Source organism: Rhincodon typus, chromosome 9 (assembly GCF_021869965.1).
Source record: "Rhincodon typus isolate 14 chromosome 9, sRhiTyp1.1, whole genome shotgun sequence".
Classification (NCBI taxonomy): domain Eukaryota; kingdom Metazoa; phylum Chordata; class Chondrichthyes; order Orectolobiformes; family Rhincodontidae; genus Rhincodon; species Rhincodon typus.
The window spans coordinates 5,289,182-5,299,904 of record NC_063340.1 but is presented as its reverse complement, the minus strand read 5'-3'; the positions used below and the strand labels follow the sequence as shown (position 1 = coordinate 5,299,904).

The window sequence follows — 10,723 nt, the reverse complement described above, 5'->3', positions numbered from 1 at the left end:
CAAAGCCTCTGTAACACGGTCTATCATGTCAGTTCTGAGGAAGGGTCCCTGGACCTGAAACGTTAATTCTGATTTCTCTCCACAGATGTTGCCAGACCTGCTGAGCTTTTCCAGCAATTTCTGTTTTTGTTTCTATCATATCAGATTTTATTTGTTCACACGAGTCTCTGGCTAGATTTCCCCACCCCCCTCCCAACTCAATCTCCTCTGCTGGTAGGAAAACGATCTCAGTCTGTCCAGTCTCCCTTCATAGTTCACATTTGATGGAACCTTGGATAAGGGAGGCCATGGACTAGTGTCTGATGAGCACCCAGAGGTTTGGAGGATCAAGATTTAAGGTGTGATTTGTGGAGGGGAAGGTAGAGGAGGTGGTTTCTGCGGTTGAGGGTAAGGTAGTGTGGGGAGAGGGGGAAAGGACGGTCGAAAAGAAGGACAAGGGGATTGCTTCAAAGTGGACACTAGCACAACGTACAATCTCTCAATCAGGCATTGCTTGCGTTTGAGGGAATCCACTCACCGTGTGTCAGCAGACAAGTGCCTCTACAGACTGTCTGGTCCAATGCACCACATGATGACAGACGCACTCTCAGTTCAGTTAATCCCAGTGCTGGCAGCTTTGAGGCCCTTCAGTGGTCCTGGGTTGGCCAACTGGCAGCAGAGTGGGAGTAGACCATGGGCCAAGTTAACTGATCTTCCCAACTCTACAGTTACCATTTCTGGGAGCACAAGATTCTAATCATAATCTCTCTTTTTTAATGCAAACTGTTCTGCATATCCAGTCTCACAGGAGGGAAATGATCCAATTTCTAGTTGAAACTTTCCAATTGTGTCCCCATCTTCTCCAAGTAGGTCATCTGTTTACATTCACCTTAATGAAGGAAAATGCACTTTTGCATCATCTTGATCTTCTCTGCTATTGATCTTAGCTCCAATAGAAGTAACTTGATATGCATAAGCCTTAGGTTCTACATTCACGAATAGAAACGTCTCAAGTGCCACATACAATAAGCTTTTAATCCTCTGCCCCCACCACCCCAATTGTCTATTTTGATGACTTTGCCCATTTTGAACTTGCATCTTGTATATGGAGTATGACTTCGTTGAATTATAGGAACTCTCCTGCTGTACCTCAAGCAGTATCTTCTATTTTATCAGTCATGTATCAACTGTGGCTTAGTGCCTTTTGAGTCATAAGGTTGTGGATTCAAGACCCACTTGAAAACATAAGTGAGGCAATCTAAGTTGATATTCCAGTGCAGTATGGAGGGAGTGCTGTACTGTCAGCAGTGAGACACTGAACCGAGGCCCTGTCTGCGCCCTCTGGTGGACACAAAATAAATCACGGCACTGTTTCGGAAGAAAGCTGTGCAGTTTGCTATTGCAGGTACCCTGGCCAAAATTAATCCACGTCATGAAAATAGATCATCTCACCATCACCACGTTGCCATCTGTGGAAATTTGCAAACTGGCTGCTGTGTTTTCTTCATTATGACAGGGACTACCATTCAGAAGTGACTTCTCTGACTGTATACTGCTTTGCATCACCTTTTGGGTCAGGAAAAATGGTGTAGATTGTGAATAATTTATTAAATGTGTGGTTTATAAAGTTCGGCAGAAGGACTGGACACGTTAAATCTGCTTTCTGTCCACAGATGCTGCCAAACCTGCTGTGTTTCTCCAGCAATTTCTGCTATTGTTTTTGATGTTCAGCATCCGCAGTTCTTTGGGTTTTTGGTTCTTAAAAGTGCTAGACTGTCATGCCTCTTTACTGAATAACAGATCTGTAAAGTAAGGCCCATTATTCCCGAGGAATTGTGAAAATGCACAACGGGCTTAACATCAGCTGTAATTATTCTTTTCAATCTTGTCTGGCTCCTTTCAGTCAGAAATTTAAGATGGAACCTTCGTAGATAAAAGCATCAGGTTCTAAGTGCTCGTGTTGCTGGAGATTGTTTGACGTGGTTTTAATTGAATTTACTTAGAGTGCTGTTTGATAATGGAAGGAAGGGGAAATTGGACAGTTGCTTCTTTCTTTCAAATATGCTTGGGGTGCACTTTGGAGCTGAAGCAGTGGCAATCATAGCAGTAATACTTCATCAGTAACTAATAATAGAATCCTACAGTGTGGAAGCAGGCTATTCGGCCCATTCAGTCTACACTGACCCTCCGAAGAGCATCCCATCCAGACCCACCTCCCTATCCTATCCCTGTAACCCTGCATTTCCCATGGCCAATCCACCTAAGCTGCACATCTTTTGGACTGTGGGAGGAAACCGGAGCACCCGGAGGAAACCCACACAGACACGGGGGGAATGCGCAGACTCCACTCAGACAGTCGCCCGAGGGTGGTGTTAAATCAGGGCCCCTGGCGCTATGAGACAGCAGCGCTAACCACTGAGCCATGATGCAGCCCAATTGTTTTTGAAGATTCTGATGAACTACGCGAGGATTTGATCTGCCAAAATTTTATCCAATTAGTGGTGCCATTTTGTGGATATCCTTGATAATGCTTATCTCTTTCTCTTTATTTTTTCATGGGATGTAGGCGACCCAGCATTTGTTGTCCATCCCTAATTGTCCTTAATCTAAATGGCTTGCTACACCATTTGAGAGCTAACCACAGAATTCACATGTTAGCCATATGTAAGGATGGTAGCTTTCCTCTCTTAGAGTTAGTTCGTCAATTAGTTAACCAGATTTGTTTTTATGACATCAATGGTAGTTTTCATGGACGCCATTGCAAAGAGTAGCTTTCAATTCCAGATTTATTAAACTGAATTCAAATTCCAATAGCTACTGTGCTCCCCAGAACATTAGCCTGCACCTCAGGCTTATTAGTCCAATAACATTATCTCTAATTGCTGTCACTCCATGCTTACATTATCACTATGGTACCACTTAAGGTAAAGTTGCCATATTCCTACCAGACCATAGGGCTGCTCTCTCTCATTAGACAGAGAGATAACTGGTGGTGGTTTAACCTGAGAGTCACCACGCCTGAGGTGAGGGGAGAGTTTGAGAAGGAGAGTCCTTCACAGTAACCTCAGCTGGTGTGGGAATTGAACCCATGCTGATGGCATTACTCGGCATGGCAAACCAGTTGTCCAATACCTAGTTATCACGTAGCAAGCAGTGCAACAGGTTATAGTCATTGAGGTCGACAGCATGGAAACAGGCCATTCGACCCAACTTGTCCGTGCTGCTCATTTTTCACAATTTAAATTGTTGCATTAAATGTGGAGGATTCTGTCCTTATAGGTGGCTTCTCCCATATTTCTAAACTTCCCTCAAAAGTCTCCAGCAAATTGCTGGAAAACATCAGTATCCATCTTTCATAATAAAACTAAGTCATTCCATACAATCTCCAACTTCCGCAATGAAAGGTTGTGAGGATAATGGAGATGCTGTATGTTTGATCACATTGTGACAAGCTAAAGGGCATTGACTGAGTGAAGTCTTCCACGTTTTATCCAACACTTATTAGTTTCTTGGTTTTGTTTGTGAAACGTGAAATTGAAGTCACCAAATTACATCGAGTTGTGTTGAAATGACGGTGGTGTTTGGGATGAGGGAATTCAGTTGTGTGGAGAGACCAGAGGAGCTGAGATTGGTCTTTGAGTCATAGTAGCAAAGGAGGGATTTATGAAGAGGTGTTGAAACTCATACATGTGCAGGGCACCAATCAGACCAGATAGAAGTTTACTCACATTTTCATTTGTTGAAAAATGGTTGAGAAAGAACATTCACAAACTGATTTCCCTCCAGATAATTACAAGTAAATCTAATTATTGCTCAATATGTTATAAAGCAGTCCTATGCATGTCGAATTTGCCTGAAGAGTTGGGAAACCTTTTCTTATTTTTTCATGTTCTTTGAGAATACAGAGATAGCACATGGCCTCAGAAGGAATGTGTACTAGTTAATATTGATTTTAAAAAAAAAACTTTTTTTGTTGATATTTCATTGATAATATCCTTCAAGGAGGCATTTCAGCAATTAAACATCACAACTGTTCTTCACCTCATCATCCCATTTTGTGTGAAGTTCAGCCTCCATGTGCTTATTGATTGTAAAGATTTTGTTTCGTGCTGGTCTCTTTATTAGTCTGGTATCCATGAAGCTTCCTATCTTTGATTGATTTAATGACATCCGGGACCTGGATGTACAGAGATCTACTCCAGTCAAAGACAGTAACCAATGTTTTCAGTGCAAACTATAGAGTTTATTCCTCAGTGACTGACTCCATCCCTCTACTTTGTTTCAGGGTGGACAACCTTTGTGTTACCCTTTGTGTAGATTCCAGTATTAGATTCCAATCATTTATCTGCAGCATCACTAAAATGACCAACTTGATCTCCAGAACATGTGTGCCCGAAACCCTCATCTATACCTTTGTGACTCGTTAGACTTAACTATTCCAACTCATTCCTGACCGGTCTCCCACATTCAAGTTTTCATAAATCTGAAGTCATTCAAAACTCTGCTGCGTGGGTCTTCACGTGCTCAAAGTTTCATTCCCTGTTATCCCTGAGCTTGCTAACCGACATTGGCTTCCAGTTAAATAGTCCTACCATCCATGCTCTCAAATTTCAGTGGCTTCTCCCCTCTGTATTCCGGTAACATTCTCTAGCCCCTCATCTTCTTAAATATCTGCACTCCTGTAATTCTGGCTTCTTGAGGATCTCCAATTTTGATTGCTCCACTATGCCTTATGCTTTGGATCTCTTTCTCTTCATCTCTCGGACTCTATTACCTCCCTCTTCTTCCTTAAAACTACCTTACATCCTCCCTCCTTGGCCAAACTTTGGGTCTGATATCGACTTGGCTAGCTCGTTGTCAAATATTACTTGATGTAGCTCCTGGCGGGAGCATCAAGATGCTTTATTTCGCTACTTGTGGAATTCTCTGCCACTGAAAGCGGTTGAGGTCAAAACATTGAATGTTTTCAAGAAGGAGTCAAAGGGTATGGGGAGAAAGTGGGAACAGGGGAGTGAGTTGGGTGATCAGCCTTGATGATTTTGAATGGCAGAGCAGGCTTGAAGGGCTGAATGGCCTACTCCTGCTCCTGTTTTGTATGTTTGTAAAGACATTGTGATGCGTCTCCTTGAGAATTTTGTTTTCTACTGACTGGTTGCGACCTAACCAAGGTCTTGGAGCAGAGCATCCCACCTTTACACCAAAGGTGACAAACGTGTCATTTTACAGCTGCAATTCCAGGGATTATTAAGGCACAGCAGCTGTGCCAGACTGTTCAGTCCAAGTTATCAAAGATTCCCTGAGGCAAGTCAGTTAAATTATTACTCGACAAGTCCGGCTAATTGTCCAAGATGAGAGAAGGCACTGGAGGGGATCCAACTGATGTGATTGTGCCGGAGATGCAGCTTCTGTTAGTTTATAATGGGCAGAGTATGTTGTACACAAGTGACAACTCTTGTCCTGTTCATAAACATCCTTATCTCAAAACCTTTGAATGGTCACTCCTCATCCCACTCCAAAGAGTTCAGGCCCACAAGAGGTCTGAGAACATCCCCTGAAATGGAGACACTGATTCCCTGTGTTTACAGTACAATTTGACTCACCCCCTAAGAAATGAAGTTTTTGCGGAATTGTGGACTCGTTAACACAGTGGTTGATTTTGTTCTGTTTTATTCTGCAGAAAGACCACATTTTTTTTTTCCTCATTGACAAGTATGGAGAGAAAAAAAAAAGTAAGTTCCCGAATTTTAAAATGCTGAATACAATTAACATTTGGTCAAGGCACATACAAGACTGGCCAAAGGGCTAACAATGCACTTTGGTTTAATTTTTTTTTGAAAAAGTACCTTTTTGTTTTAAACTGTGCCAACGAAGGGATCTGTGGCTCAAAGTCTAAACTTAATCGCAGGTAATGTAGACTGTAAGCTGGAATGATGTGTGACGTCCGCTTTCATATTTCAGGTATTACAGTTACATCTGTGCAACACACTTAGGCATGAACAATATACATAGTCTCCTCTTCAATTGGGAATTAAAATTGTCTTCACCAAGTGTACTATTTAACTGTAGAACACCAACCCTCAGTAGCTAGGGGGGAAGGGGAAAGGAAAAAGAACCTGTGCTTGAACTACAAGATTCTCAAATAGGCTAAAAAAAAAATCTTCGAATGCTCAACACTTGTTAAGAAAACCCACTTTCACAGTTGACAAGCAATCTTCCATCAATAGAACATGGAAATTTAAACTCTCTTAAATCTTTTTAAGATTATCAAGAAAAAAATACAAATTACTAGAAGTTACTAAAATAGAGAATTGCAATTGGTGATCTGGCATCCATACTGCACAATCAGCAATATTCACCTGGATTCTGCAACTTTTGATACAAAGTTCATTAAATATAAATTATATGGCAAATGTACAGTCATCTTTCCTCCAGTATTCCTAAATCCAGTGTTTCCGAGGAGAACAGTGACTTGCGCAGTTGCTTTCAGTTAGTAGTCCCTGCAATTATCAGGAGTGTGAGTGATCAGAATCTGGAATTCCACTGTCTCTGTAACTTCTGTTGCTACTGCTGCTTTCACTGTGGCTATTTTTGTACAAACTCATCCCGTTAGGTGGGAATATTGTGTGTATTACAAACTCTTCCTTTGCTGCTTGGTCGCTGTTCATCGGGATCATCTGAAAAGCAGTCTCCCGAATTTCTAAGATAGAGTTATCCTTCTTAGTGCCGGCCTCAGCGTAATCGTCATCCTTCCTTCTCCGCCCCCTGCTGTAAGTACAGCTCTTGGAGAAAGGGGTTCCAGTTCTGTGCATGTAACAGCACACCAGTGCAAGCAGGGCGACCACTATCACAGCCCCCGCCCCGCCTATGATTCCTGCCAAGGGCAGACTCGCACCCCTGTAGAGTTCTTTCTCTTGCTCCCTGTTGAGCGTCGTCGTAGGGTTGTGCATCTTCAGTGATGCGGTCTGTGTCTCGGTGCAGACTGGGGTCTCATCCGACAGGTAGACATTGCTGGTTTCCATGGGAACCATACATATCCGATACGACGACTCTGGCTCCAGGGCGGTGAGTAAGTACTCGCTTTTCCCACCGTGCACAATGGTTTCTGTAATCGACCCCAGGACTGGATTGTGCCCCAGCTTGAGCCAGCTGAGTCTCAGTGCGGTCATGGGCAGGGATATCTTCCAGGTGATTTGAATGGTGTCCACGCTCACAGATTTCACGTCGATTTGGACGGCTGTATTCCCTGGGGGCACCGTGGGCTGATGGCCTTTTCCGCCACCGCCCTGCCCCTTGGACACAAAGGAAGGCCAGGGACCCTGGCTGGCAGAGACCCCGACCGGACCCGCGGTAGTGGGCGGCGTGCCTAGGAGAGGGCTCTCTGGATCTCTGCAGCCAAACATGGTGACCACCAGGTCCTTGATGGCCATGCCCCTCACCTTCTCAGGCGACTGGCACATCAGCCCGCGCACATTGATCCCGACTGGCAGTGAGCGTAGCCAGTCTCTCACCCACTTCATCTTGCAGCCGCAGTGCCAGGGATTGTTGCGCAGTAGCAGCTGGGACAGGTTGTTCAGCCGGTTGAAGGTTCCCTGAGGCAAGTGGGTTAAATTGTTATTCGACAGGTCCAAGCGTTGCAATCGCCCGAGGTGGTAGAAGGCATTGGGGGGGATCTGGTTGATATGGTTGTCCTGGAGGTGCAACTTCTGCAGGTTCGCCACGGGTAGAGCTGGGGGCGAGGTAAGGATGTTCCGCACCAGCGACAGCTCCGTCAGGTTTGCGAGATTCATGAACACCTTGTCTCGAAGCCCCTGATTGGTCAGCAGGTTCCCGTCGAGCACCAGACGCTTCAACCCTGTGAGATGACCGAGAGCATTCTCCGAGATGGTAGCAATGCGGTTGTCATCCAACCTCAGTTCCTCAACGGTGCTGGGAAGCCCTACAGGTATGCTGCTGAGGTGATTCCGAGACAAGAAGATCAATTTGAGATCCTTGTTCTCTCGAAAAGCACCTTCTTCGATGCTAACAGCAGAGACTGAATTATCGTCCAAGTGCAGCCTTTCCAGGTAAGGTATTTTGGATAGAGAGTCCAAGGAGATTGCTCGTATATTGTTCTCCTGCAGATGAAGCTCTTTGATGTATCTGGGGACGTTGGTGGGAAACTCGTCCAGGCTGTTGCTGTACAGGTAAATGATTTCAACCTTCACTAGGTTTAGGAGCTCCCTGGGAATCCCAGCATTATTGATCTGATTGTTCTGCAGGAAGAGAGTGGTGGAGTCTGGTGGAATTCCTGTCGGGATGGATGTCAATCCTCGGTCATTGCAGTACACAAACCCACCGTCGCACCGACAGACTGAGGGACACGTTTCCACGGTGACCGACTGTGCCAGCAGTGCCAGAAACATTCCGACGTCAGCCCACAAGAAGAAACTCCAAATCTTGCTGATCATGTTTGAGGAAATTTTTGATTGTCTGGGCAGTTCAGTTCTTTAAACCCTGGAGGGAGAGGAGAGATAATTAATTTATAAACTGGGCTATAGGAAAATAACAAAACCAGAAATTGCTGGAAAAGCTCAGCAGGTCTGGCAGCATCTGTGGAGAGAAATCGGACTTAACATTCTGGTCCAGTGACCCTTCCCCAGAACCTCAGAATGTTAACTCTGATTTTCTCTCCACAGATGCTGCCAGACCCATTGAGCTTCTTCAGCGATTTCTGTTCCTGTTTTTGTTTCTGATTTACGCCATCCGCAGTTTCTTTCGGTTTTCGATAGGTAAATGACATTGAAAATCTTAAGAAAAAAAACTTGAACTAAACATCCTTACAAGTAAAAACAGCGGGACTGGCAGCATATCTGGAATTAATGTTTCGGATCCAGTGACTTTTCTTCAGAACTGATGCTGCTAGACCTGCTGAGTTTTTCAGAAATTTCCATTTTTGTTTCTGACTTGCAGCATCTGCAGTTATTTGTTATTTTTATTATCCTTATAAATAGCCATTTTCAACCAACAGTGAATTTTCTAACATCTGTGCTCTACCCATTCTTCAAAATCCTTGTGCTCAGACTCCTACCTTGTCCCTGGAATGGGTTTTCTACCAGCAACAGGACTGTTGTTTATCTTCAGATTGGAACTACAGGCTGTGGATTGTCTTGTGATTTGTACTGATTCCCTACAGCGAAAGGAAACAGACCGGAGTTGTTTCTACTTTGAGTCTGGTCTTGCTTGCGTCCTGGCTCTTTGCACTCCTGAAGGTGAGACCAACAGCACCAAGATAAGTTACTATGTGTTCACTTAAAGTCAAGTCTAGTGTGAGCCTAGGCTGAAGAAACCTAATGCTTTTTACAAAGTGGCACTCAGCAGCATTTAAGTAAAACAGCACCTGTCAGCATTTGTCACTTCCACCTTGGAACAGAATCCAGCTCGAGTCAATATAAAGCCCTTTTGGAACTCCCTTCTCTGTGTCACATCAGTGATTCTTTTCTCTGTCGTTTGCTCATAATATTTGTACAAGCCGGAAGGATCAAATGGGCATTTTTTTTTTAATCTTGTCTCTTACCGATTCACACCAATATTCCAGAGGAAGTAACTGGTTAACTCAAGTGAAACCACCATCCCTTCCTGAAAATGCAGCTAACATAATTGGCAGTTTCCAGCCATCCCCAGTAGTTAAACTAGCACTGAAAGAAGATATCTTACCACAGTTAGTGCATTCCAGAAAATCTTGTGCCTGCAGCAGGAAAATCTTGGGACGTAAGCTCAACATGTCCAGATGGTATACCCTCTACCCGGAATAATGTTCCAGTTGGCTCCCTCCAGGACGCTGGTTATTTCCTGTCACCTCGATGTTTACACAACTGATCCCGGTTTACATTCCAGACCACCTGACTGGTTCCCCAGTCTTCCAGGGAACATACCCTCAAGAGGTTTACAATGGCCAGGTCAGCTCATTAGAAGATAACCCTGCTGTGCTTGTTGAAATCCTTTAACTTGTGGGCGGAAGTTATACTTTGCTTCCTTTGAGTATTCACTTCATACCCAAAGAGGAAAAAAAAGGTCAGCACATGATAGGATCTAGGGAAAGATTGTTTTCCCCGAGAGTTGTGACTTGGTTTGGCTTCTTTCGGTATCCTGTGGCAATGTGGTCAAAAGTAACGTCAAACTACACATCGAGGGAACCATTCATGTATCTGGGGCTTAACCGATGGTAATCTGCAGTGGTTCAGTTGAAGGGGATATTACATGATTATCCCTGATTCCCGATCATGCGCTGTAAACCATTCTTTGGAGGCTCTAAGAATTTTTTTTTTGGTTCAGCCCCTTTGCATTTTTATTGTAGAAAATCTTCCAAGTTTCTTTAGGTGAAAACTGTATTCCTGATCATCGAGAAAGGCAAAGAATGAAAATAACCTTTGGATAAAAAAATCTGCAGTCGATCCTCCTCCTTTGTGGATGCTGGATTCTTCAGAGAATATTCTTTCTCTCAAATTTTGACCTGTTAATACAGTTAAGAAAGGCAGTGAGTGGCAGACTGAAAGCTCAATTTCAATTGCATCTGACATAATTAAAGCTGAAAGCTGTACCTCAGGCATCAATTAATCTTGGCATTCAATTCTGACAGTGTCAGTGGCTGGATAAAACAGCCTGATTACTACATAATGAATATATCTATCGTATCAATATACCCGTGGTTGGGAATTGCACCAGTCATGTCAAGAAATCACCCTTGGCGATTCCTCAGCAGACTTCT

General features: G+C 43.8%; 1 protein-coding gene across 2 annotated transcripts; it reads right to left on the bottom strand.

Annotated features, from left to right (window-relative positions):
• Nucleotides 1–5,629: 5,629 nt before the first annotated feature.
• flrt3 (fibronectin leucine rich transmembrane 3) lies at nt 5,630–10,469 on the bottom strand. Of its 2 annotated transcripts, XM_048600738.1 has the most exons (3): nt 9,673–10,469; nt 9,047–9,221; nt 5,630–8,472 (listed from the first exon to the last, which is right to left on the bottom strand). In XM_048600738.1, exon 3 carries the CDS (start codon nt 8,424–8,426, stop codon nt 6,486–6,488), a length of 1,941 nt encoding a protein of 646 aa, XP_048456695.1. In that variant the 5' UTR covers nt 8,427–8,472; nt 9,047–9,221; nt 9,673–10,469; the 3' UTR covers nt 5,630–6,485. The 2 variants fall into 2 exon arrangements, with proteins under 2 accessions (XP_048456695.1, XP_048456696.1); XM_048600739.1 differs by lacking the exon at nt 9,047–9,221.
• Between the last annotated feature and the right edge of the window lie 254 nt (nt 10,470–10,723).

Bases quoted from the DNA above. Each gene is read 5' to 3' on its own strand.
- flrt3 (XM_048600738.1), bottom strand. From the start codon at position 8,426: ATGATCAGCAAGATTTGGAGTTTCTTCTTGTGGGCTGACGTCGGAATG.